Here is a 27,323-nt window from a genome sequence, read left to right as displayed (position 1 = left end):
AGTAGAAGCTTTTGTTCATGCTTCAGTTTATGGGAGTCACATATTGCAACTGGCCAGCTACTGAGAGTCAAGTATGAGGCAATTAGTGATAAGGAATTACAGAGCAAGACCAAGACATTTTTTCCCAAAGTGTTAGCCCATTATCCATCTTACATATGATTCAATTAACATTATTGCTGTTCTAAAAATAACTTATGCACAGAAATAAACAAAACAAACATGTTATCTTACAAGCTCTCCTTGCATTTGGCTAGCCAGCTCAGAATTGGCCTAAGGTGGAAAAGTGTGTTTCAAACAGATTTTTTTTTTAAAGGAAAAATTAGGCCTAGCACTTCCTCTGAAGATTTATTTCAGCAGCATACAGAGTAAATAAAGTCTGAGACAGGACAGGATACAAAGAGAAAATAACTTACACTCATCCACTTATAATGTCAAAAATGTAGTCATGGATGTGTTGTTAACAGCATAGCTACCTGACAGAAAAGCTGACTTAAAACTTTTTTGATTCATCTGGAGAGTCTCCTGCTTTGCAGAAAAAAAAAAATCAATTGAATAATATATTGCTTCTGCATTTACAAGGTTGTTCTGATTTGTTTTGTTTCTTTTTAATTTATGGCCTAGTTTCCACTGACACCCCCCAGAAACAGAATTTATGGAATCATAGTGTTATAAATTCATAGAATGGTTTGAGTTGGAACGGACCTTAAAGATCATCTAATTCCAACCACTGTACCATGGGCAGGGATGCCTTCCACTAGACCAGGTTGCTCAGAGCCCCATCCAACCCGATCTTGAACACTGCCAGGGATGGGGCATCCACAACTTCTCTGTACAGCCTGTGCCAGTGCCTCAACACCCGCACAGTAAAGAATTTTTTTCTAGTATTTAATCAAAATCTACCCTCTTTCATTTTAAAACAGGTGTTCTTCACCCTGTCACTATACTTCCTGATAAATAGTTCTTACCTATATTTTGTATAGGTTTCCTTTAGGCACTGGAAGGTGCTTTAAGGTCTCCTCAGAGCCTTCTCTTCTCCAGGCTGAACAACCCCAATTGTCTCAGCCTGTCTCCATAGGAGAGAGGCTCCAGCTCCTGATCATATTCATGGCCTACTCTGGGCTCACTCCAGCAGGTCCCTGTCCCTCCTGTGCTGGGACCCCAGAGCTGGATGCAGTGCTCCAGGTGGGTCTCACCAGAGAAGAGCAGAGGGGCAGAATCCCCTGACTTGATCTGATATCTTTCTCTGAACTTAGTTTCAAGTTCTTCTTGATTTTTTCTAGGCTAGGAAAAGAGGACTGCACATGTTACTGGAGATGTAAGCAAACCATGGGTTTATAAAAAAATGTAACAGTTTATAGAATTTTTTTCTCTTTTGTCCTCTCATCTCTGTGAAGCTCTATTAACTTCATGCTCTTTGAATGAGACTCAATCTCCTTTGAGTCTCTGCAGAGCCCAGGAAAGAAGCAAAGGGCTGGACACACATAATCTGAAGCCATGTTCTTAGTTGTGACTGTGACTGTGATTGTGTGTAGTAGTTTGGTCAACCCATTTCACTTTTTCTTTTCATGTTCAGGTCACTCTGTGAGCTGTTTCAAGGATGGCATATTTCTTTCCAGTGTTGTCACTATGAAGGAAATCTTACTATGCAGCCAATCAGTTCATAGCAGGGGTTTGAAGATTAAAGTCTTTGAAATGCTGGTGGGGCTTTGGGAAAGTAGTGGATGGGGATCCAGGTACTTGGAGCAGCAAGGTCTCAGAGCACTTTATATATGCCTTGGCATTCTGACATCATTGCACAGAGCTGTGATGACAGCATACTTATATGGTCCAGCACAGTCCGTGGACTTTCAAGCTTTGTCCTTCCCACTGCTGGTACCCATGCTTCTTGTCCTTTCTAGTTGGTCCAGTTTGGATTTCACTAGTGGTCGCACATAAACACACAGAGTATAGAGAGCACACTCACAAAAAACAGTTGAGAATGGAGTTTAGTAAGATATGGTGATCAGCCACAGGGCTCTGTCAGATAAGCATATGAACCTGCCACCTGCTGACAGACAAACAGTGCCTTCTGGCCTCTCTTTTTCTTCACTTGTCCATGGATGTGTGAATGGATCAGATTGGAATTACCCAGTGATTGACTGAAGGACTCCTAAATCCTGTAATGTTTACTTAATGCATGGGACTTTAGAGCTCTCCAGGTAGAGATGAGATTGCCCATGCTTGATCAAACCCCTCTGATTTCATCATCAAATCTGGTGAACTGTTACACAGGGAGATGGGGTAGGAATCATGTGTATCCTTTTAGGTCATCCTGTCAGGAGTTACCTTGAAAGACAAGACTCTTATCTACCTTTGTGGGTAAGTACCTGTATTGAGCTGAATCAGGAACAAACACTGAAGTTACTGTAGCTTATCAGTGGATGGCATCTTGCTAAATTTATAATAAAGCAATTACATTTTTTCAAGTGCCTGAATCGTTAGGTGCTGGTATGACACATTTCAAATTAATCTCTATTCAAGATCAAAGGACTCAAGTTTTTCAGTCACATGAGGTCTGAGGCACCTGTAAACAGACAGGAGATGCATTTTCTCTTCCTTTCTTTTCAGCACAGTGATTCTCTAAGCAAGGTCGCAAAGGCTGCTAAAATAGCGGAACGGATGGTGAACCTGAATACATTTGATGACATTGCACAAGGTATGGCTCACTGAGAGGTGCTTCTAACGCAAGTCTGGAGTGTCAGTCCTGTAGATAAATACCTACAGCCACAGCAAGGACAGGACAGAATAGAACAGAATAGAGAAACAGAAGTAAAATGAGCAGGTATAGGAACCTGCTGACTCACACAAGGCAAATAATACATCAGACCATGGGCATGCAAAAAGCATGCCACATCAGCCCTGCTCTGAGCTGACTGGGAACAGCAGGTCTGGTGAGCACTGCCCTTCCTGTAGCACTTCCTTCCCTCAGCGGGTACTTCACTCCTGGATGCAGGTGCTGGTGACAGCAGCCAGAGCAGAGCTGATCCTTGTTCACATACCAACCACGGCAATGTACTCAGTCTTAATGTAATTTTGCAGTCTCTGCTCAGCTTCTTCCTGAAGGGCCCTGAAGCTCTGGGAGTAGCCTGAGGTTGTACCTTGCTCTGGGCTTCTATTTTCTTGTTAATCCTTTGTCTTCTGATGATCAGTTTGATTTTTATTTTTCGTATATGTGTGAGGACTCAATAAAACGCATTTGAAGGGCTGTGTTGCTGGTTCGGAGATAGGACTTAAGAGCTGAGACAGATTTTACACGAACAATTGGGTTGTGCAGAGGTTGTGAGGAGAACAGATTGTCTTTTAAAGCTTCCCTGATACTGAACTGTGCTGACTTATTTCTTATTTATATAGTGGGACCTTTTCCTTGATTTTTTTTTGGTTTAGATTTTAAATATTTTGAGGATGCATCAGATGAATTCAGAGGCCAGGAAGGAACCCTCCTCCCACTCTGGAAGTTCCAGTATGAAAAAACCAAGAAACTTGCAGTTACTGCCATCTCCTGGTAAGTCTCTTAATTCCAAACTTTATCTCGACTGTTACATAGAAGAGTGGAATGGAATGTAACGGGATCTTACGAGGCAGGACTGATTTTTCTGGGAACACAGGTTTGATTTATTACAGTCAGCTCCTTGGGCAGCACTGAAATGGGCCTGGTGCTTCTGGTTGCAGAGAAGATTGTGTAGGGCTGAATGTGACAGGCTTGTGCCCTTCAGCAGAAACTGAAGGCAGAGCAGGCTCTGTACAGCGCTGGGGAAAAGTGAGTGTGGTTAGTAGGGCAAAGAAGAGTCTTTTCTTGGGAAAGCTAGGATAGATGTGTCACATCTTTGGACAGTACAGGACAGCCCCAAAAATCCTGCTACGTGCTTGAGAGTGTTGACCAAAAATTTCCTGAACTCTGTCAGGCTTGGTGCTGTGACCACTTCCCTGGTGAGCCTGTTCCAGTGCCCAACCATCCTGTGGGTGAAGAACCTTTTCTTAAGATCCAATGTCGCTCCCTCCTGATGCAACTTGATGCCATTCTCTTGGCTTCTGTCACTGCTCACCATGGAGAAGAGATCAGTGCCTGCCCCTCCACTTCTTCTCACAAAGACCTTTTAACTGCAATGAGGTCTCCCCTCAGTCTCCTCTTCTCCAGGCTGAACAGACCAAGTGACCTCAGCCACTCCTCGCATGGCTTCTCCTCCAGACAAGAGAGGTGTTTGTGTATTGGGATGTTGCACAGTTCAGTGCAGTAGGTGTTTGCCCTGCAGTGCCCTTTTATATATTTGATCAGTTCAAAAATCATCACTGACACTTGCAAATCTACTCTTTTTTTTTTTCTGGATATTATTGCTGTGGTTATTACTGTGAAAAAACCCTCTTATCACCAAACAAATGAGTCCTTTCACTTTTTAACATGCTTGATCCTCCTCAGAACTGTCTTGGTTCATACATTGAGTATGAGACATACTAGTCAGACCCTGCCCGGTGCTCCCCTGCAGGTAGGCCTCCTCTAATTTGCTTGTGGGAGCACACTGGTCCTTTGACAATGAGAATCTATGGAGAGACAGAGCAGGATTGACGTCTTCTGCTTTTCAAACCACTGTGGTATTATATAAGAGAGTATCAAGCATGCAGCTGTATAAGAATTACAGATAACAGTAAAAATGGGAAGCAAAATTGGGAGAAAAGGTATCTTTAATAAGTAGTTTGTACTGCTGTTAAACTCGTCTCAAGGAAATGATAACAGAAAGATGGCTATGAAATTGGAAGAATTACTCCAAATTGCTTTATGGAATAAGCCTTTCTAATTCAATTTTTATTCTCTCATTTTTAGCAGTGGTGGTGCATTTAGTGAAAAGAACAAGAGCATAGAATGCCTAGGTATTAGCCCAAATGAGAAAGAAGAAATGGAAAGAGAAGTGGGTTTATTTTTTCAACTCACAGTAGCAAGTCAGAGAAAATACATATGATTTCCACATATGTTCATTTCACGGGATTGTTACCCACTGGGTGTGCTGTGTGAGCTCAGGGATAACAACAGAATTGGTCTTTGTCCCATGGAAACCCTACCTACAGTAAACTACCACCCACAGGAGAGGTTGTAGAGAGAGTAGATGTTTTTCAGGTAAAGGACTTTAGAAGACATAGAAGATGGCTAATTGCTCATTGTCAGTATTTGCCACAAGATACACACTGTTCACTAGCAGGGTCAGAAGGGAGTTTCCCTTCCTAATTTGTGGTTGTGATCATGAATTTATGAACTGATAGCTGTCTCTGGAAGCATCTTTCATAATTTAATAACTGGTAGGGAAAGTGAGTTTATTGATTTAGGAACTCTAATTCTTGCCACTGAAAGATGGGAATCAATATATTCCTGCTGTTTTGCTTTCCTCAAAGATCTCATTTTTAAAAGTAAACTTTCCACAATTATGAAATGGATAAGCCAAGAAGTGATGGAGATTGATATGTCTGTCTTTTTATCTTTTTCATCTACTGTTTTGATCTTCTAATGCTGCGCTTTTTTGTGCAACATGAGTTAATCACAGGCTTTACTAGTGCATATGGTCAAAGGGCAGAACCCTCAGACTGACTGCAGTCAGTTCTGTGAGAATGGACTCTGAAGTTAATGTGTGAAACACTGTGCATTGCTGTGGTACTACATGGTAAATAATAAATGCAATCTTATATATATATTTTCTCATTACAGGAATCCAAAGTACAAGGACCTATTTGCAGTGGGGTATGGTTCTTGTAAGTATTAAATGCAAAAAGAATAATTGAGATATCTAAAATATTTAACAAGTGCTCTGAGATCAATTCAGACAATCCCCTGAGGCATGGATTGCATCTCATAGCAAGGACTCACTTAGTTTCATAGCAATAAATTGAGATTTAACTCAGTACAGGGATTAGGCCTTTCCATTCCATGACATGAACATTCAGAAATACATAGACATAGACAGCAATTATTGTAGGACCAGATCAAATTTAAAATAGGATAACATGATATATAATGGAACTATTCTGAACTATTCATCCTTCCTTTGTGGTCTGGAGAATGGAAATACACATGGTTTTAAAAGAGTTCAGATAGGTTCATGGAGGACCAGTTTGCTGTTGGAGGGATAAACTATCTGATTCAGTAAGTTACAGCTGTGAGCTGCTGAAAGCTTGAGTATATACAGGGTGACAGACCTGTATTTGCTGAAATTCTCAATTTAAACAATTGCTGCACGTTGGTGTAAGATACTTGGCTAGAGTGGCTACAGGAGCCTTTGGTATTATCTCAAATATGTATTCATTCTTATGTCTTTTTCTGTGCTCTGACAATGGAACCAGATGGGTTATCTTCATTTATACTAGTAAGGACTGTGCTTTGTTTGCAATATTGCAAAATTTCATTTTCCTTTTAAACTTACATTTTTCTTTTGACTTTCATTCCATCTGAGCTCTGAAAATGTTCTTGTTAGTTTGCCAAGAAGCCTAAATTGGCCTGACACTTTTTAATTCAGCAAGCAGCAGCTATTCTGCAGATCAGATTAGAATCAGCTTTTGGAAAAGAAAGCATGGTGTGAAATGCTCAGGATGTCCTTGCCTTGTACAGCACAGCAAAATCTTATTGTTCTCACATCCCTGTGCTGAGAGAGTGCAGGAATTTAACAGAGCCTTCCCACTGCCCTACCAGCCAGGTGTCAGAGGAGAGATACAAGCACCTGGAAGGTAATCTCCCTGCTTAACCCATTCAATAACCTATTCTTCAATTGTTCTAATTTCCTATGCTTTGTATACTAGGCAAGACCAGTGTGCTTTCTGGGTTGTGCAAATTAATAGTTAGTTCTGCCAGGGTCCATTGAGCCAAAGGCCGTACAGAGATGCAAAGGGAGGGAGACTCTACCTCAGTGACTTGCCATGTAAGTGGACAAGAGAGCCAGAAATCTTAATCCATTTTTATAGAGGACAGAGGGCATAGCTTGTCTCAGCCAGCTGAAGGCAACTAACAGCTGAGAGCTGAGACTCTGCTCTAGATCACCCCTTTAGTCAGCACGCAGAAATCAGTACATCCAGAGGCTATCCATCCTAATGTTCAAGGGAGGAGCTAAGTGGCTCTCTGGAAGGGATGATGCCTCCTCACAAGTGAGCCAAGGCAGAACACCTAGCCTGGGTGCTTGTCTCTTAGACGACTGAAGTGAGGTGAGATAAATCCAGCCCGGAGGAAATGATTATAGAGTCACACAACGGCTGGGATATCTTTGGGTCTGCTGTGGCCATCATTACATCACCAGTCTTCTGTGCAGCAGGCATTTGGGAGCACTGCCAAAATACAAGTAACACATTTGTCCTATTGCCTAAAGTGTACTTTTTGAAACAAAAGATCCCTTGTTTACTGTGGGTTGACACCACTCCAGAGTAGTGGGTGCTTTCTTCACAGAGAGGGCCCTAGCCTCTTGCTTTTGTACTCTATTTCTGCAGTCTTCTCCAATGATTTATTTGGATAGGGTTTCTGATGCTAATAATGTTTCTTTGGCATGAGGTAGGCTCTTCTGAACAAGGAAATATTGTCATTGTAACTTGAAATGCAGGTTTTATGCTGCCTGGCTGGAACTAATTTTCATTCCCATGAGGAGGAGCTGTCTTTCTGTTTTTGTTTTTGCATAAATGAGATTGCTGGGTTTCTGGCTACACTGACAACTTTCAGTACAGGGTTCAAAGAGCCTCTAGTGGGTGTTGGGCTTGTGTTCTGCCTTGCTGATGGGAACACTGTGAATACAAGCTCTTTGCCATCACCTCAGTTCATGTTCCAAAAGCAATTGTGTCTCTGACAGACTTCAGAAATGGCTTTTTATGTGCAGCTCCGACTGTCAGCATACGAGCTGATTAAAGAAAACCATTGTTTCTATGGCCAATGTATTTTATCCCACAGTTTCTTTGGATTTAATGGATGTAACTTGCCACTCACAAGGGTGTGTGAAGAGTACGGACTCACACACAAAGCACTGGCAATTTGAAGTATTTGGCAAAGATATCTACTCAGTTCTTCACAGTCTGAAATAGGGCTTCATGTAGGCAAAAGCAAAGCACGTGAAGATACATACGCTGTACTAGTTTTCTAGTGTAAAATCAGCATAAGTAATGCTGACACAAGGTCCTTACACTGGTGTGACTGCATCCAAAGTAGGAGTTGCTGCAACTTTGTGATCAAATTAAATTGGTGTCAAATCCAGACCAGAGCTTTCATGGAGATGAACTGGCTCTTAGTAGATGTCCTGAGGCTCCCTGAAGCTGAAGAGTAATGGTGGAACACAGAACATGGAACAGCTCTGGTTGTACTCTCTTATAACGTAGAGGCAGGTAAATATAGGGAGATTGAGCATGCTTACTAGACAGTCTTGTATTTTCCCATTTCTCAAATGAACTGTCCAATGACTATGGCTAATCTTTTGTTTCCTGCCCTGCACTGACTGAGGCTGATGGATGGTTGGTCACTGCAATAAGGATATTCCCAAACAGGACATGCTTAGGGTGCTTAAGAAGGAGCAGGGAGAGGAGAAAATGAACCAAGTGGCCTTTACAGAGGTGCCTCTTCTTGTTTGCCTCTCTACTTCATAGACATTTTCAGAATCAGGCACTTTAATCAGAGATTAGAATCAAGAAAATGAAAAGTAAAACTAGCTCACTCACAGAGGGAGAAAGTAATTCTGCAGGGACTGAGAGGAGATATGCATGGAGATATGCTATTTGCCTGTTTTTTTCTTCAAGATGCCTCATTTCCCTCTATCTAGAAAACAAATACTGGAAAAAATAATTAGTAGTGAATTCCCAATCCACTACTCACTCGAAAGATTTAATAAAAACTAAGATGATCTTCATGTTATATCACTTAGGTTTGTACACAGCCTGTTTCAAGCCCCAGAGACTTGTTTTAGGCCAAATACTTTGTTTTCTAGCAAAATATTTTTTAGCCAAATATGAATTTGAGGGACATAGGTAAGGCATCATAGAATCATAGTGTGGTTTGGGTTGGAAGGAACATTAAAGATTGTTCAATTCAAACAAATTCCCCCTGCCACTGGTAGGAATGCCACCCACGAGATCATGATCAGGATATCAAATCAGTCCTTGAACATTTCCAGGGATGGGACATCCACAACTTCCCTGGTCAACCTGTTCCAGTGTCTCACCATCTTCACAGTAAATAATTTATTCTAATATTGAATCTAAACTCTCAGTTTAAGAAGGTTATCCCTTGTTCTGTCACTATCTGCTAATGTAAAATGTCACTCTCCATCTCTTTTATAAGCCTCATTTAAGTACTGGAAGGCCACAGTGATGTCTTCCCAAAGCTTTTTCTTCTCCAGGTTGAACAACCGTAGCTCTCTCAGCCTGTATTCATAGTGGAGACACGCTCCAGCCCTCTGATCATGCTTGTGATCTCCTCTGGCCTCACTCCAACAAGTCCATGTCTTCTTTGGCCTCCAGAGATGATTGTCAATCAGTGTAAAATGGGATGGAGGGTGCTAAACCTTGAGGAGACAGGGGCTGAAGAGATTATTATTATGATGATTGCTAAGCCTTAGCTCCCCTACCCAGCTTCTTGAGTATCAGGATTGAGAGCTCTTGCACCCCAAGAAAAATGTCTCTAAATGTCTCCCAGCCATCTTTCACTCCTTTATCTCTGAGAGCATTTTCCCAAAGAGTCACATATGCTAATGCTCTAAACAGCCAAAATTTAGGCTCTGGCAGTGAAATATTTTTTAATCCAGGTAGTGTATGCTCTGCTGATTCAATGCCATGTAAGGCAAAATCAAATCTTCTTATATACTTAACTGCATACTGAATGAATACATTCATACTTTTGCTAGCACAGTTATTCTATCAGTCATCCTGACAAGAGGGATGGCAGTTTTGACAAGACATTTGCCCTCTCCTTAGGTCTAGGGATCCAGATAATAGGTGAGATAATTCAGCAGAATTGAAGTCCTTACCCTGAAAGAAGCCCACTGCATGCAGATAAGGCCTGTGATCATTAATTCATGCTAACTACTTGTTAGCTGCTCCTGAAATTTAGATAAATCCTTCAAGTTTTCTATGAGATCTCAGTCAAATTATGGAAATAACAATTGAGAACCATAGAATCATAAAATGTCCTGAAATGGAAGGGACCCACGAGGATCATGGAAGCCCAACTCCTGACTCTACACAGGATCATCCCCAAGAACCCCACCTTGTGCTTGTGAGTGTTTTCCAAATGCTTCTTGAGCTCTGTCAGTCTTGATGCTGTGAGCCATTCCTTGGGGAGCCTTTTCTAGTGCCAGTCCACCCTCTGGGGGAAGAATGTTTTGCTGATATCCAAGTTAAACCACCCTTGACGCAACTTCAGGCAATTCTCCCAGGTCCTGTCACTGGTCACAGAGAGAAATGATCAGTGCCTGCCCCTGCTCTCCCCTTCATGAGAAAGTTGTAACTGCAATGAGGTCTCCCCTCAGTCTTGTCTTCTCCAGGCTGAGCAGACCAAGTCACCTCAGCCACTCCTCACATGGCTTCCCCTCAAGGCCCTTCATCATCCTTGTTGCCCTCCTTTGGATGCTCTCTAACAGCTTGATATCCTTCTTGTACAGGCACCCAAACTGCCCCCAGCACTCGAGGTGAGGTTGCCCCAGTGCAGCGAGGTTGCCCCAGTGCAGAGTAGAGTGGGACAATCCCCTCTCTTGCCCAGCTGGCCCCATGCCCCCAGGACAGGGATGTTCCTTCTGGCTGCCAGGGCACTGCTGACTCATGTCCAACTTCTCATCAGCCAGGACCCCCAGGTCCCTTTCCCTGGCACGGGTTTCTGCATCTCATTCCCCAGTCTGTCTGTACATCCAGGGCTGTGCCATCCCAGGTGCAGAATCCAGCACTTTCTCTTGTTGAACTCCATGGGGTTGGTGATTGCCAGCCCTCTAACGTGTCTGTCAGCAGGGTGTCTCTGCCTTTGAGGGAGACATCAGCTCCTTCCAATTTAGTATCATGGACAAATTTGCTTAATATTCCTCTGAGACCCGTGTCCAAGTTGTTTGTGAAGACATTGAAGAGCACTGGGCCCAGTATGGAGCCCTGCAGAACCCTGCCAGTTACCAGCTATCAACCTGATGTAATCCCATTTACTATAACTCCTTTTGTCCTAAGTATCAGCCATTGTTCACCCACTTCATTATGTATTTATCTGTCTGCAATCTGGGCATTTTATCCAGAAGGATATTTGGGGAGCCCAGCTCTATGATACATTAGAAAATAATAAAAAATAGAACTGAAAATAATTTCGGAAAGTTATTAGTCCATCTCCATGGAAGATAATACTTTATTTAAAACATGGTTTGAGGTCTAAACTTAGTCCACCTAATGATGATTTGCATGCACTGTAATTCCTGTCATCGTTGACAGCATAGCCCCATAGATGACAGGCAAGACTTGTGACAAGGACAGAAATGTATGTTTGAGAAGTAGAACATTAGAAAGCCTGAATTTACTTGATTTACAGTGCAGGCTGTGGGTTTAAGAAGGCTCAGTGTTACAAAATATGCCAGATGTTAGCTTGTGTTTTCTTCTTTGCAGTGGCAGATTTAAAGGTTGTGATGCAGGATGTGGAACATAGTCTGGAATGGATTTACATAACAAGCTGCAGTTAAATTCTGTATTTTCTGATGAATGACCAAAGACTTTTAACTAAAAGCACCGAGTGGATTGAATACTGCCTAAAAAATTCAGATCTTTGAAGCAGCTCTCAGAAAGGCTCTTCCAATATGTTTATGTATTTAAATTATGTTCCCAGAACAGGCAGAGAAGGCTCCTGGGAGCAGAAATCCCTACTAATCTTTCTCTAAGCTACATGAGTTTGTTTTTATATTGGGAATAGAGATTTAAGACCTTGCCAGACAGAGAAAAAACATTTTATATTGCTTGGATGAAAATCTTTGTCTAGTATGAGGCTGTGTGTATATGCAATTCATGTAAGGGGACTGCTCTGGAGAGGAGGGGCTGGCACATCCCCAGTCACATAATGGCCTGTGTGCTGGACCAGGTACAGCACTGACTGTCAGACTTTTTAGACCCCACAGTGAAGCCATTGAAGTTTTCTGAGTCAAGTACTACAAAAGACTGATAGAGATTCATGTGGCCCACACACCTCACTCAAAGAGAGGTTCATGTTGCAGTCTAGATTCAGTTTGCTATTTGGCATACGTTTGTATGTCGTAACAGATTCCGGCTTTTGGAAAATGTCTTCGTGCTCCTTCAGTCATGTCCCCAGCGTGCAAGTTGATAAATACATCTTCAATGGTAAAAGACCCATGAGGCTCACACTCTGTTTTTGGTAACAGGATTGACAACTGTATTTTACCACCATAGAGTCTGAATATTTCCTTTTAGTTGTCAAAGTATGTTTTATGGATATTTTGGATATTTGTACTGTAAATTGAAAGACTGTCCCCTTTTGCAAATGTTTGTGACGCCAGTTATTAATGGTACTTGGTACAAAGGTTAGTGATATCTAAATACCAGTAGTGAAATTATGCTGAGAAAAAAAAGGAAAACGATCACAGAAATAAAACATAATCATAGTCACCAGTCATTTTAACTGATTATATTTAAGTTGCTACTGTAAGGGGATATTACAATACAGAAAACAAGCATCAGTAGAATGAGTAGAGAGAAGAATTAAAGGGGAATTTGTGAGTCTTATTTGTGAATTGCTGTAGAACATTTGTATGGGCACTGAGTATCTCCACAATCAAAAAGGAACACCCTGGAGGACTTGGTAGAGCTATGTACTAATTTAAGAATGCTGTTTGTGCTATGTGACTTTTTAAAGCTGAAAGGAATTTTCCATTAATACATTGTATTAATTAAAAGAAGCTGCTGGGGAATAAAATAAGAAATAAAATGTGGCCATCAGATGCCTCTTAGGTAAGCATGTTAAAAAAAAGCCATTTGTAAGTAGGTCTAATGCTAATCTATTATTTTATCTGTGAAATAACTGCTGAAAAAAAGTTTTGATGAGATAAATATCTGGGAGGTGTCAAGAAATGGAATAACCATTCAAAGAGCAATTTAGATCCCATTTGTAGCAGAGGCGTCACTCTATGTGTTCAAAAAATCAAGCTGTGTATGCATACAGAGGGAAGCCCTGTTTTCAAGAGCAATTATTTTTAAAAAGGTTTGTGTAGAAACTCCAATGCTAAGCTTCATCAGAGTTCCTTGGATCTATAGAGAAGAAGAGTTGCAAAGGAACTGGGGGGCTGAAAGAAATTTTAAGAGCAGTTTTTAATTTAATGATGAAATGACTACCCTGAAAAGGCATGCTCGTCACTGGTAACATGCCAAGGAGAACGCTGACAAATTGAGAAGGGTTCAAAAAAGAAAGAATGATCTAAGACCCAGGCGGCTGACCTGGGAAACAAATTTAAGGAATTCAGTTTGTTCAGCTTGTCAAAGGAAAGCTTATTAAGTCATTGGATTGTGGTCTGTTAACTTCCTGTATTGGGAAAGCAGATCATGTAACAAAGGGATCTTTAATCTGGCAGACAAATGATGTAACAAGATCAAAGAAAAGCTGGAGCTACATGAATCAGGCTGGACAATATGTGGCTCTTAATAGCAGATGAGCAATTGAGAACAATTAATTTTGGCATGTGGTAAATGACCATCTTCTGGAAAGCATAAAATGTGGAAATGTTAAAGATATTATATTTATTCTCTGAAGGTTTGGTCTGTTGCAGATATGATTTCCTCATTTAAAGATTCAAGGTAGTGAAGTCTTGTGTCCTTGATATCTTATATTCTTCAGGGGTCTGATTTATTCACTCTTCTAACCTTTTTAGGGGCTTCTTTCAGCACTGTCTCTCATTCAAGGCATCAAAGTTCATTTGCAAAATCCTCCCCCATGGTCTGACAGTCTTTGAAAAACCTCCCTGGTGGAATCAGTGGACACTTAAGCACTTAAAATCTGCTTTCCAAAAAAATTTGTTTTCCAAATACCGTGTATCTCTTACCACATATGCAGGGAGAGAAAGGACCTATTACACTATCAACTCTGTTAGTAAATACAACCTAATAACCATAATACATTAAGTGAATCATATGAAAGATGAATTCCAATTGGAGATTTAATTACTGATTTGTAATATAAATTCTGTGAGCTTTGCCTAGTTTTTCTGAGCCTTAACCTTTTAATACATGTTATTTTCAATCAACTCACAATATGAACTTTTGCTGTAGCATTTTGTTATGCATGAAATAGTAAAGAGGTCTGTTGGTGTGTTTGGGAAAAACGATGTATTAACAGATTTTCTAGTGCCTGGGGATCAAAGGAGCTGCTGAGCCATCTTGTTGTGTCTCCAATGCATTGCAGACCATTAAATTCCACCCACTTACTTCTCTATGTAGCCCAGTTCATTTGACTAGTGCATTTTTATCCACGGGGGACAAAACATTTGTGTACCATAGAGTCTTAACCTGTTCAATAAAACTAGTCTGACACCTTTCCTTTCTTAGCTTTATTTCTGGAAATGGCTCCGTTTGAGTTACTGTGGGAATTATTTTCCTAACATTTGCACAGCAGAATCCAGGGATAGATGGGTCAACTCTCTTTGTCATCAATGTCAAGGGGATGGTCTTGGGATGAAGCCAGAAGACTTTCTAACCATCCATACTGAGACACCTCTTGACTCAGTACGAGAAGATGATCAACAGATATTAAGGACAGACAAAACAGTTCTAAACACTCTCTCTTGAAAGGATCAGTTTTTGCTTTATTTTAAAGATTCATTTCCCCACACACAGATGTTCTTATGCTTGTATTCTGTCATGTAAACGCTATTTGCTTTTTTAATTTGTGTTCTCTCCAAATACTAAGGTTGCATTTTCACCACAGCTTTTTCTGTAGCAAAAGTTCTGGAATCAACTCTACTTCTCACATTCTAGTCTAAGTAGAAAAAATTTGTCAAACTCTGAGGCTATGGTGGTCCTGAGTATCTGCTCAAGAGCAGTGGGATGAGCCCTGGCTGCCCACAGAGCCCCTGTACTGCTAGCTATGTTATTGTGCTTGTGTAGCAGCTCCTTATCTCTTAGGGAGTAGCAAGTGATTCCTGCAACCAACCCTGACACATGAACTGTTTCCCTGATAATCCAATGCTTAGGTCAATAAATAGCAAAGCAAAATCTGGATAAAACACAAACCAGCATTACTTAACTGTGATACTCATGCTAGATACTTAACTATTTTTCCATTTCACTTTGTATTTTATAGGGCTTGGTTTCCTTCTGTTTGCTTTCTATTTTATAGTTGAACCCTTGATATGGGGTACAAAGCAGATTTCTTAATCTGAGTGCTTTGACTTGTATCTAAGAGATAACAGTAGTAAGACCAAAGATCCAGCCTTCATTTTTCTCTTTTCATTAGAACTTTGAGGATGAGGTTTGATAACTTGGGTAGAGTCATAAAAAATACCTACTTAAAATAATTTTTTTAACCTTACAATAGTTCAGATATGTCACTTTCTTCAGAGGAATTCCAGAGAGTCCAGGTAAGGGAAAACTAAAATAATTGATTTGTTTTGCCTCCATAGTGCTCAGTAAATGAATCAGGGCTGATGAATGCCAGGAGGCATAAGACCTGTTTAGGGCTTGTGAAGGCACATGTATTCGTTTAAGGGAGAGTTTGGTATGCTATGGATTTGTTCTGGTTGCCTTGCAAGAAAAGGCTCTGGATCCAGTGACCTTGAGAGGTTTTCCATTTGCTCTGTTTGTCACACGCAACTGTGGTTGTGAAATCAGCCACACAGATAAGAAACACTGTTGGCTCCATAAGGTTTATTTATCAGTGAAGGCATATTTTCCTGTGGTTAATCAGCTATTAAAGCTCAAAAATTTTTTAAAATACTTGTTAAGGAGATAAAACTATTGTTAATCTGTCGTGACTATGGGAGTCCAGCCCCTGTAGTGAAGCATTGCTGTTGAAAAACTCGATCGTGTAAATAATTTGTACAGAATTCTGTTACGATTTTTTTAAAAGGTTGCTGTTGCAGGCTTAGATACAACTGAATAATCTGCTTTGTTCAGTTGGATTCAGAGTCTTTCAAGCTAAAGATGTACATTAGTGGTGAATCCCTGTGTGGTGGCTGCAATTTGGCAAGTGGTTCCCTGGGAGTAGGAGGGAGATTTAGAGAGTCTTCTTGGAAGAATTATGTGGAAACAGGTCCTGCAGGGAAGATGTGTTGAGAGAGTTGGTTGATATTCAAGGATCAATTCTTCCCAGGCTTAAGAACAATGCATTCCGATGAGCAAGAAATCAGGCAAATCAGATGAGAGGCCCTATGTGGATCATTAAAGAACTCCTGCCATTACTCAGGCATAAACAGGAAACACACAGGAGATGGAAGTGGGGATGGCCCACTTGGACTGAGTTTAGAAATGTTAGCAGAATAAGTAAAGATGAGACAAGGAGGGCCAAGGCCAATATGGAATTAATTCTAGCCAAGGATGTCAAGAACAAGATCTTCGTCAAATACATCAATAACAAAAGGAAAACAAAGGATAATGTGGGCCTATTAATTAATGGAGGGAGTAAGCTGGTAAGAGAGAATTCAGGCAAGGCAGAGTTACTGAACACCTTCTTGCATTGGTCTTCATTGACTAGAACAGCCCTGGGGATCTCTGACCCAAGACATGAGTGTAAAGGAATGTTGGAAACAAGACTTTGCTTTGATCATGTTGTGGAACACTTAGGCAATCTTGACATGCACAAGTCCCTGGACCCTGATGGAATGTGTCAACAAGCACTGAGGGAACTGACAGACATCACAGTGAGGCTGCTCACAATCATCTTTGACAGCTTGTGGCAATCATGAAAGGTGCTTGAGGAGAGGAAGAAAGTAAATGTCACCCCAGTTTTCAGAAATGTCAAGAAGGAGGACCCAGGGAATTATCAGCCAGTCAGCCTCACCTCAGTCCCTGGAAAGATGGTGGAGCTCCTTGTTCTAGAGGCTGTCTCTTACCACATGAGTGACAAGAAGGTGGTCGCGAATGGTCAGCATGGATTCACAAGGGTAAATAATACTTGTTCAATCTGATTGCCTTCTGCGATGAAACAGCTGCCTGAATAGGTGAGGGAAAAACAGTGGATATTTGTGGAGGGAGCAGAAACCATCTCTGAAAAGGCAAGCTCCCAAGATAGGGCCCCATGGAAGACGATACCTTAGATAAGAAATTGGTTGCTTAGAATGTCTAATACCAAGAAGCATCTTGCCTCCCTGTAGACCCCTGTGTTATCTTTCTGTAATTTTAGTGGTCCATTTTCCTCTTAGATAATTGGCTCCTTCTTCCCCTAAAGTCTTTTGTAGATTGGTTAGTTATAGAATTCTGTTGTTAATTGGTGCAAAATATAAAACCCTTACACCCTATAAAAGGTCCCCTTAAAACCTCACCCATTGGATTTGCCAGACCCGACCCTCTTTGTAGAAGAAATAAAGACTCTGTGGAATCTCCTGAAAGGCTCTTCTCGATCTCGTTCTCTGCTGGCTTGAAAGGTACATTGTGAGCCTGATTTCAATCTGGGCAGGGCTTGCAAGTGTACCTTGTTGCGGAGAACTGCCTGGGAACAGGCAGCTTCGTGGTCTCACAGAGGCCCCCTTCACCAGCAACAGATGTTGTCTACATCGACTTCAGCAAGACTTTTGTCAGTAACACCCTGGAGGCGTGTTACAGTGCAGAAAATAATCAATAAGAATGCATATAATGAAGCATGAAAAATATCCTCTGTGTATCTTCTCTATATGTCTCCATCTGCCCCTTGCTAAACTGCACACAGTAGCTACCCTTAAAAGCAAGACTGTGTATGTATATAATTTTTGTTACAAACCACTATAGGCAAAATATCTCTATATTTGTATGTTGTAACTTAATAAGTATATTAACTAATAGTTGTTTATTTTCATGGATGCCCTTAAAGCAGTCTGTGGGACAGAAATTAACAATACAGGGAGTGATAGAATACTTATCTTTTTGTCTATGATAAAAATTATATATTTTAAATTGTTTTGCAAACAACATAAGGATTTATGATGTCTTCAGCAGAGTTATTTTACATATGAAAGTGAGAAAACAAGAAGAAATGCAAGTGGAAAAGGTAATACTTATAAGCATTGGGAGTTTGTCTCTCAGGGAGCAAGTAAATTTTGTTTGGTAGCTAGGAAAATTTTCCCCGAGTGTAGCATGATATTGCCAGATATGATCATTCAGAGATGACAAGGCATTATGAGATTAGTGATTAATTGAAAGACTTTATTTCTTTTTATTTTCCCTCTATAACTTCAGGATGTTTGCTTTAAAGCCTTCCTTTATTGCCATGAGGGCTAGCAGTGTTTTGGTTTGAAGCAGAGCAGAAGCAGAATTTTGTTTAAAGAATAAAGCTGAGACTTTAAAAGAAAACTTCCTGCTATTGCAGCACTCCAGATTTCAGGAAAGTGGCAGCCTTGTTGCAACTTTTGTCTCTTTCCTTGCATGACCCTCTAAGCAGTGTCATTTTGTGAAAGTAGAGGCACTGATTCCCCAAAAAATGGAGTTCTGTGGCCTTAATAAAATCCCACAGGGCCTGGACCTTTGCAAATCTGACTTTCAACTTTTGCATTTCATGTATCTTGAGCGACCAGCTCACAGATCCACTTTGATCCCTAGAATATAACAGGAAATTCTCACTAAGTCATGGATCTGCTCCCCCTTTGCTAGTTTGTTGCTCCTTGCTTTTCATTTGCTTCCTTTAAAGCACCTCAGTTTGTCTGTAATGAGATTAAATTGCTCTTGTGGCTGAATTATTTATGACTTTTAATGTAATTTTCCAAATTTGTATTCCCACTGAGAAAAATTAATAAAGTTTTGCAAAGGCAAGTTTGAAATACATTTCCAGATTTGCAAAAGAGTTTTCAGGATTTCCACCCAAACCCCAAGCCCCAGTGGGATCTTACATATTTTAAAGGCATCAGAGTTTAGCTTCTTCCTGAATGCCTCTTGTACTGCAGGATCTCTGACAGCCTCTAATCCTTCCAGGCTTCACAGCATGCTCTGGAAATTGCAATTTCCTTTTCTTCTTCGAAACAAATGCTTATCATTTCTTGCGTGTGGTTTTACAGCTGACAGCATGAAGTCCCTGCCTGAATATTAAGACTGTAATTCTATTTCTTGAGTTGTGGTGCAGTGTATAAATTTATTCAACTAGACTTTCAAGGTGGGTGCCACCAAAACGAAATCTCAATTAATTTACAAATGACAGTCAGTTGGGACCATGCTCTATGTTGAGCAGCAGCTGATTCACATTTTAACGAGCTATTGTTTTCCCGATTTGAATTCTATGATTTCTTGAATCATCAGCTTTTCTCCAAGACGCACTGGGTGGTATTTGCGCAATTAATCATGCATTTTGTCTTTTACTTGGCACACGTATTTACATAACTGCAGGATTAGTTAAGAGAAAGGGCAGAATGTGGCTTCCAGATGAGGTGGAAAAAAGTTCAGCAGTGGAAAGAAGTTTTAGCAAATAGCTGCAGGTTAGGAATTCTGAAAATCACACATCTGAGATAACTGGGCAGTGAAAACTTTTTGCCAGTTGGGATGGTGAGGGTAATACCAGTTCTTACTGATATTTTCAGTGTTTGAGTAGGAAAAGTCATTTGGGCAATGTCTGTAAAATACTGCCAGACTGTATTCTGATTTCATGCCTAGGTTTGCTAGAGTATCTGTAAAATTACTAGAGTATCTGAAATTATATCTAATTTCTGTTCATTAGAAAGGTATTTGATGTTGTCTGCCTTCTGCACTGCTAGATAAATTTTTTCCTTGTTTGTGGAAAAGAACTTTTTATTAACATGTTGGTTTGATTTTAGCCTTGGCTATTGCAGTGTTGGTTTCATACAAGTGTAAATTTAAAGAATTCTATAAAATCAGGCTGAAGTGGGCCTCTAATTATATAAGGAGAGGCCTAATTCTGCCTGATGGCTTCTGACAAATGTGTGACATTTTTAAAATCAGTGTCTTAAAGCTCAAGAGAATAGGGCCTCATGTCCTCTTAAGCAGCTTGTCTCAGCATTCTCCAACTCCCTTGCTGGAGCAAAAACCTGCACAAATGCACCTGGCACACTTTGCCAGAAGGCTTGTTATAGCTCCAAAGCTGAAATTCAGAAGTACAGGGACAGACCTTGGACTGGGAATTAGATGAGGGATTTCCCACTTCAGCCAGTTAGGCAAGTAAGGAGGCATCCTTCCTGGAGAAGAGCCTCCTTCCCTGTGGCTGTGCTGCAGGGTCATTTTAATTCCTTGTGTGGATGTGCATGTACAGCAGCTTGAGGCTCATCATAGCCCTATTGATGTCCCTCTATTAGGAGAGAGTCCTGGAAGAAAACACCTCTTCAGAATAAGGTTCTGTTGCATTAGAACATCCACAGAGGAACATGCATAGGCTAATGACCCATTGAGTATTTTGTTGCCCCTTGGGAAATTTTCAAAGAACACTGAGTATCAAGAAAGGAGGGTTATTTCCAACTCTGAGAACTATCCTCTGTTTTGACTGAAAAAAATATGACTAAGGGTTTAGATAAAACCTCTGAAGATTCTTCAGCACTCTCCCTTTTGTGTGCTGTGCAGAGATGGAGTAGAAGAAAGTACTCAGTGTATCCTCTGAAAACTGTGGTAGCTGCTGTCAATCAGCTGTCTACAGATTGGATCTGTCTGAATCCTGATACTGTATGAGCAGAGCCGCTCCTGAGGTGTTTGGCATAGCACCACATATGTTAATGGTGGCTGGCATCACTTCTGTACTATAAATGTCCCATTGGATGGTGGCACTGCGTTAATTCTTGCATGTGTTCATACCATTTTTACTTGCTTTTTCTAATCAAATATTTACAAACAATCCTATTGTATTCTCTGGCATCGTGAGGCAGCTCCTTAAAGGAAACCATTAATTTTCTGCTGTACAGCACTGGTTGATTAGATGCTTTGTGGAGGAGGCACTGATATGAAAGCATAGAAATGAAAACAGCAACACTCCTGCCAAGCACTGTAGTATGTTGCTTTCATTCATCAGCTGTTTTTGTTCTTTCGTCTGAAGGAATGCTAGTGAATGAATCTTATTGGAGAACTACACAGAATGTGAGGCAGTGCTCAGGAGCACTGCAGCCTCCCTTCCTTGCTGTCTTCCGTCAGTATCCCCGTTCCTAACACCAGGGGTCAGCTTTCTACTGTTAATTTGATGTCCTTTCTGCTCCAGCTATGGCATCCAGCCATTACAAGATACAAGGAAACCAATGAGAAGATCCAGCCCTCCTCCAGACCAAACATATTTTGCAGGAAGGGTTAAGGTAGAAATACTTATGAGTTGGGTAACCTGTATTGCACTTCTCCCAGCAGAGCTAATTTCTAATTGCCTTTGTCTTTCATCTAGGAGCTGAAGTTATCTATTTGTTGTTTAGACTGACTTCAGAGCTAATTGGTGTGACAGCTCCTTCACGGTGACCTGGGACTGCAGAGTGGGCAGGACCTCTGCCTGCCTGTTTTAGTTGCTTACATGGTCTTCATTGCTGTCATGTCTGAGGTTCATTTCTACCTTGAGAGTCTGTGTCTTTCCAGATGAGGTCACGCAATGCTGCTTTTCTTCTTAATGATGAAAAAACTAAGCCAAGGGGCTCACAGAAAACAGCAAATACCCAGGTCAGCATTCATCTCACATCCTATAGAGCAGTCCTAGAAACAGCAGGCTCTATTCCAGCAATTAGAGGCATTTTTTTCGAATAGTTGTTCCACCTTGACTGCTGCTTCTCCGTACCTATGCTATCACACTGTGATTCTGTTCTGGAGAGCCAGAGCCTCTAACTTTTCCCAACCATCCCATGCAAAGAGCATGAAGCTTTCCTACTCAGCTGTTCTTGCTGGCTAGCATTCAATCAGACAGCTGGGTCACCAGGCTGCTTTAAAGACTTAGTCCTCCTTAGATTTATTTTAGGAATTGCTGGTTGTATAGGTTGAGTGTTACATAAATGCAATGTCACTATCAGTACCCAAAGATGGCAGTGTCATTTAAAATTATTGTTTTTTCAGCTAGCTCAACAACCACAGATTCACTGGGTTGAGAACACAGAGGAAGGAATCAAAGATGGCAGAGGGAACGAGAGATCAGCATTTTTAGCAGCCACCTATGGTTAGATTGGTTCATGTCAGTCATGAAACTGGACTTGAAAATATTTCCCTATCTTGGTGTATATTCTGAGAAAGGAAACTTCCAGCTAAAACTGGAAAAGCAATTGCATAAATGTGTGTAAGGGGGTCTGACATGGAATGCCCTAGGCATTCACTTACCTGAGAGTAGCAACGGGGGAAGAGATGCTACTTCTGTGTATGATGCTGGTGAGATCTTCCCTGGAATGTTGTATCCAGCTACTAATAGTTCAGTCTTCAAAATGAGTGTTAAAATTGAAAAAGGTTCAGAGATGAACCACATTATAACTTATGTTTGAAAACTCTGCCTTACAGTTAAATTCTTAAACAATTCAGCTTGGCTTGTTAAGGAGAAGATTAAGTAGTGATTTGATTACTGTCCATTAATTACTTGAAGGGAAAGGAAGGAGATATCTTATAGAAAAGAACTCTTTCATCTTACTTTTTCATCTAGGACATAATCTAGCAACTGGAAGTAGAATCCAGAGATCTCAGAAAGCTAGAAATGAATTTTTAATGGTAGAAGTGATTAAGCATAGGAACAAATAAAGGATTTATTCATCACAACTATCTTCATTAGTCTTAGAATTTACAAATCTGCATTGAACACATTCCATCATTAATCCCAGCAATATGTAAGTTACTTTGTAAGCTCCTGAAGTTAGATGGCTTGTCATTATTCCTACTGCAGAATGGTACAAAGAAAATGTAAAACGCCCCATTAAAGACTTTTCTCCAAAGACTTTTCTGTCTTTTGTCCTGGAGATGAGTGTGGTTCATTTTTCAGCAGAATGCATTAGTAAAAACGTGAAGGAAATCTATCTAATGTAATGTTTCCATTAGTTGAAACTTGTAAGCTGTTCAGACTCTTCTTAGCTTACCTTTGGTTTCTTGCTGCTATAAAGCAAAACCACATTTTCTACAATGTAAAATCTTCCTCTGTTCATCCCTGCTTAGGGAACTCAATCATACTTTTTCAATTCTTCTCTTCATGCTTGGTAATAGTTATTAGGCTGCCAAACTGTAGAATATAACCAGAAATACCTGGATGCTAACCTCCACTGATTTATATGATAAGCCACTTCAGGTTAAGATTCTATCAGGAATACTAAAAGTTCTGGCCATTGAATAATAAGTGCCAATCAAATGTGCATTTTTTGGAAACTTTTAGCATCAGCACAGAGTGAAAAAATACTCATGTTGTATGTGGGGTTTTTAAAAATTATTTTGCATGGTGTGTTCTTGTGGGTATCACTTTGCTGTGAGAGTTGATAAAATTGAGTATTTTTTAGGGTATTGTAAAATGAAGTCAACTAGAGAAGGTAGGAAAATGTATTCAGGGATGCTTAACTGTATCAGTGAGGGATCAAAGTAGTTAATCATATAAGTAGATTTGAGTGGTTTGATCCTTACACTTCTGTTTTTCTGGCTATGAGACAAGCAGAAGATAACTCTGCTGTGTGAAGAACTTGAGGCTCACTCTGTTTGTATGACTGTATAATCTATGCATCCTTAATTTTTCAACATTATCATGTTGGATTTAAATCATTGATGAAATTTTGCAAGTGGCTGCTCTTGGGAAAAGGCTCACCTGTACTAAAAGAAAGGCAGCAGGTATTGCTCCAAGAGCTATTGTAAAGTCTTTCAGTCCTAAGCTGCTCTTATTAGATTCCTCCAGGTATGAGAGAGCTGGCTGGAATTCACTGGCATTCTCCAGCTTCTTCCATCAAATGGTGTGCAATGAAGTGGTTTCCACTACTGTATAAGAGATCTTCATAGAGGGACAGCTGTATCAGCTGTTGGTTGGCTTCTCAGAGCTCCAGGTCTACAAAGCTGGCTGCCACTAGAGAAAGGTGAAAGTTTCTTATGTGGATAAATACCTGGTGGAGAGGAATGACAAAAACAGAAAGGGACTCTTCTCAGTGGTACCAAATGAAAGGCAAAAGTCAATTGATGTGAACAGAGATAGATAAAAGTCCCTTAAAATGTAAGATAGAACTTCTTTACTGTGGAGGTGGTTGAGCAGGAGAGCATTATTTCCACACTCTAGGGAGGCTGATTTTAAAAATCTGACAACACAATCCTGGACACTGTGCTCTGACTGACACTGATTTGAGAAGGTAGAATTGGACTATTGTTCTCAAGAGATACCTTCAAACCTCAGCTATCTGGTGATTCTGTGATTTTTTTTTTCATCCTTTGTCCATCATATCTAAGTGTAAGCCAAAATTTTCCCCATGTTTTGCATAGATACTTGATGCTTGTATGAAACTTTTGGACCAGTTCCATTCCCTAGTAGCAGTTTGTTGTTCTTTGGAAATTTCACTGTGAAAAACCCTCTGTCCTTTCGCCATAACTTTTCGCATATCTTTTCCCCCCTGATTTTGTTACTTGGTCAAAGCTATTGCTTTGTTGCAGTATGCAGTGCAAACTGATGTTGTTCAGGCAATTTGGGGGTGACGAAGGCCAAGGCGAAGCTGGAACTGAACCTGGCAAGGGACACAAAAAAAGCTTCTATAGATCTGTTAACCAGAAGAGGAAGGTCAAATGAGGTACAACTCCCCCAATAAGAGAAAATATGGAAAACTGGTAACAACAAATGAGGAAAAGACTGAGGTACTCAGCGACTTTTTAGCCTCAGTCTTCAATTGCAACCTCTCTTCCTACATCTCTCTAGTGGATGAACAGCAGGCTGGGGACTGGGAGAGCAAAGTCCCTCCCACTGCAAGAGAAGGTCAGATTCCTGACCATCTGAGGAACCTGAATGTATTTAAGTCCTTGGGATGGGGCTTGGAGCAACCTGGTCTAGTGGAAGGTGGCCCTGCCCATGTCAGGGGAGTTGGAACAAGATAATCTTTAAGGTCCCTTCCAACTCAGGCCATTCTATGATTCTGTGATTCTGTTTGAGGCTAACAAATATTTAGGTATTTCTGTTTTCATTCTTTTTTCTTTTTTCTTTTTTTACCAATTTTTTCTCTGAAATCTAGTTTTAATAGCTCTTAAAAATCATTTATGCTAACCTCCAATTATATATTTAACATACCTGCTTAAGATACATAATATTTCATGTACTAAAAATAAAAGCAAGCAAAACCCCCCCACAATTTCTCTCAAAGAAGTGAATATCTGGTTTATATCCCAGCCTTATACAAAGAGGAATGCTGAAAAGTATTGTCCAAATTTAATGTTCAGCTGGCTGCACAGAAAATGGGAAGAGGTCCATTAGGAACCTGGGAGATACTTAACTGCAAATTAGTAGGGGCCTAGGCAGTCCTCTAGAAGAGATATCACTGGTTTTATGCCCTGTTTTTATACACTTCCCTGCACATTTGATGTTAACCACTGCTGCAAACAGGTTAGGGGCAGGTGTTGGATCTGTAATGGCTACTCTTAATTTTTATGGTGCATGCTAGTGCAAAATTGACTATGTGCCCATATGTATGACTCTACTTCTTCCTTGCTCCTCTATTAAATCTGTGCCTCCTGCCAAATGTCTTCAAAAATGTTCTCAGAGCTGCTGTACTATTTCTCGTTGTCTCCTCAATGGCCTGAGCTGTACATGTCTATCTCATCAGGCATCATCTATCTGCTTTCAAGAGACCACAGCACTGCCATAAAACACTGTCCTGTCTCTTAATTATGGAATATATAAGCATCTCCTGCAGTGTGTGCATCCCCCTCAGAGCTGTTCCGGTCAAGAATACTAAAATGCTGACAGCCTGACTTGTTTGCAGACTGGTGTGATTATCCAGAGGCAGCACATTTGTAGATGTCCATTTGTGGCATGATCCTGGGGATTTCTAATAGTTGCGTGCCACCTGGAAACCCCTCACTTGGCCACTTGATGGCACTCTTAAATATTTAGTTGGTTGAAAACGTTCTCAAATGCGCCAGTTTCGTAGAACAGGGGTAGAGGAAACTGAGCCTCGGGTATTAAACAGTGAAACACTATCAAAATTGGAGCTTATATCAATGACAACAAGAAACAAGATGCAAAAGTTCAGGTGGTTGTGCTAAATGCTGCCCACTGTGTATGAAGAAGATTAGCACCTGTCTGGCTTCCCAGCTCCAGAGTGCTCTGCACAGACAAGAGCTGCCTCAGCCTTTCCTCATAGGAGAGGTGCTCCTTCCTTTTGATCATTTTGGTGGCCTCCTCTGGACTTGCTCCAACAAGTTGACATCTGATGTGCTGAAGACACCAGAGCTGAATGCAGCACTTCAGGTGGGGTCTCAAGACTGCAGAGCAGAGAGGCAGAATCCCCTCCCTCAACATGATGTTAGCTTTCATAACATACGGACAGCTGCACCATTATAATTTACTTTGTAAAATCATGCCCTTGTGAACATCTTATCTAAAGAAGAAAATTTAAGGAAGAATTATGGTGTGTGATAGATCCATGATGAAAAAGCCTGTCTGATCAGAATGAGAAAATTCCAGTTTTATAATAGAATGTTGCAAATTCAGCCAAGTCACATATTCCTCCTTTTTTTGCACTGCTCACCTGCTCACCTCTCAGGGGGGAACTGAGATGAAAGCCAGATATTCCTCCTCTTTTCAGGAAAGTGCTACGTCTTTTCATCCCTTCTCCCCTGTTTTTGTTTGCTTTTGAGCCTCTGCTCTCACAGGCCCTGACAAACTTCATGGTTCCAGCAGCTCCTAAATACTCGTTTTTGTTGGCCTGGTTGACTGTGGTTTCTCTTGTATTACTCTCCCAGACTCTATTTTAGAGTAAGAAAGGCTATCTCTTTCTATCCATCTCTGCTTCTGAGGTGTGTTTTGCCTCTGACATGTGTGAGCAGCATATATTAGGACAGCAACAAGGCCTCAGGACATGTATAAATTACAACTTGCTTCGTCATCTGTCAATTTTGTCTTCTCTAAAATATCCCGAAGACTTTGAAATTCTAGTTTTGTACCTCTCTTATCCAAAGTGCAAGTTCCTAAGAGCCCCAGCTAAAAATGTTAACTGGATCAGGAGTAACAGGGATTAGTCAAGCAGCTGGTGAAAGGTGACAAGCAGAATGTTAAATTTGACATTCAAGCATCTAAATCAGTATAAGCCAAAATG

At 40.7% G+C, this 27,323-nt stretch overlaps 1 protein-coding gene across 3 annotated transcripts in view; it reads left to right on the top strand.

Moving 5' to 3' along the window:
• DNAI1 (dynein axonemal intermediate chain 1) overlaps nucleotides 1-27,323 on the top strand; it is a 144,180-nt gene that overhangs the window by 35,682 nt on the left and 81,175 nt on the right. For all 3 annotated transcript variants that reach the window (XM_088157069.1, XM_088157070.1, XM_088157068.1), the window contains 3 exons: nucleotides 2,608-2,695; nucleotides 3,424-3,541; nucleotides 5,729-5,772. In XM_088157069.1, coding sequence (XP_088013195.1) covers nucleotides 2,608-2,695; nucleotides 3,424-3,541; nucleotides 5,729-5,772 — 250 coding nt within the window. The remainder of the gene's footprint in view (nucleotides 1-2,607; nucleotides 2,696-3,423; nucleotides 3,542-5,728; nucleotides 5,773-27,323) is intronic.

This window comes from Sturnus vulgaris, chromosome Z (assembly GCF_052056855.1).
Source record: "Sturnus vulgaris isolate bStuVul1 chromosome Z, bStuVul1.hap1, whole genome shotgun sequence".
Classification (NCBI taxonomy): Eukaryota; Metazoa; Chordata; class Aves; order Passeriformes; family Sturnidae; genus Sturnus; species Sturnus vulgaris.
The sequence above is the reverse complement of the archived record's forward strand: the minus strand, read 5'-3'. Positions and strand labels throughout refer to the sequence as shown.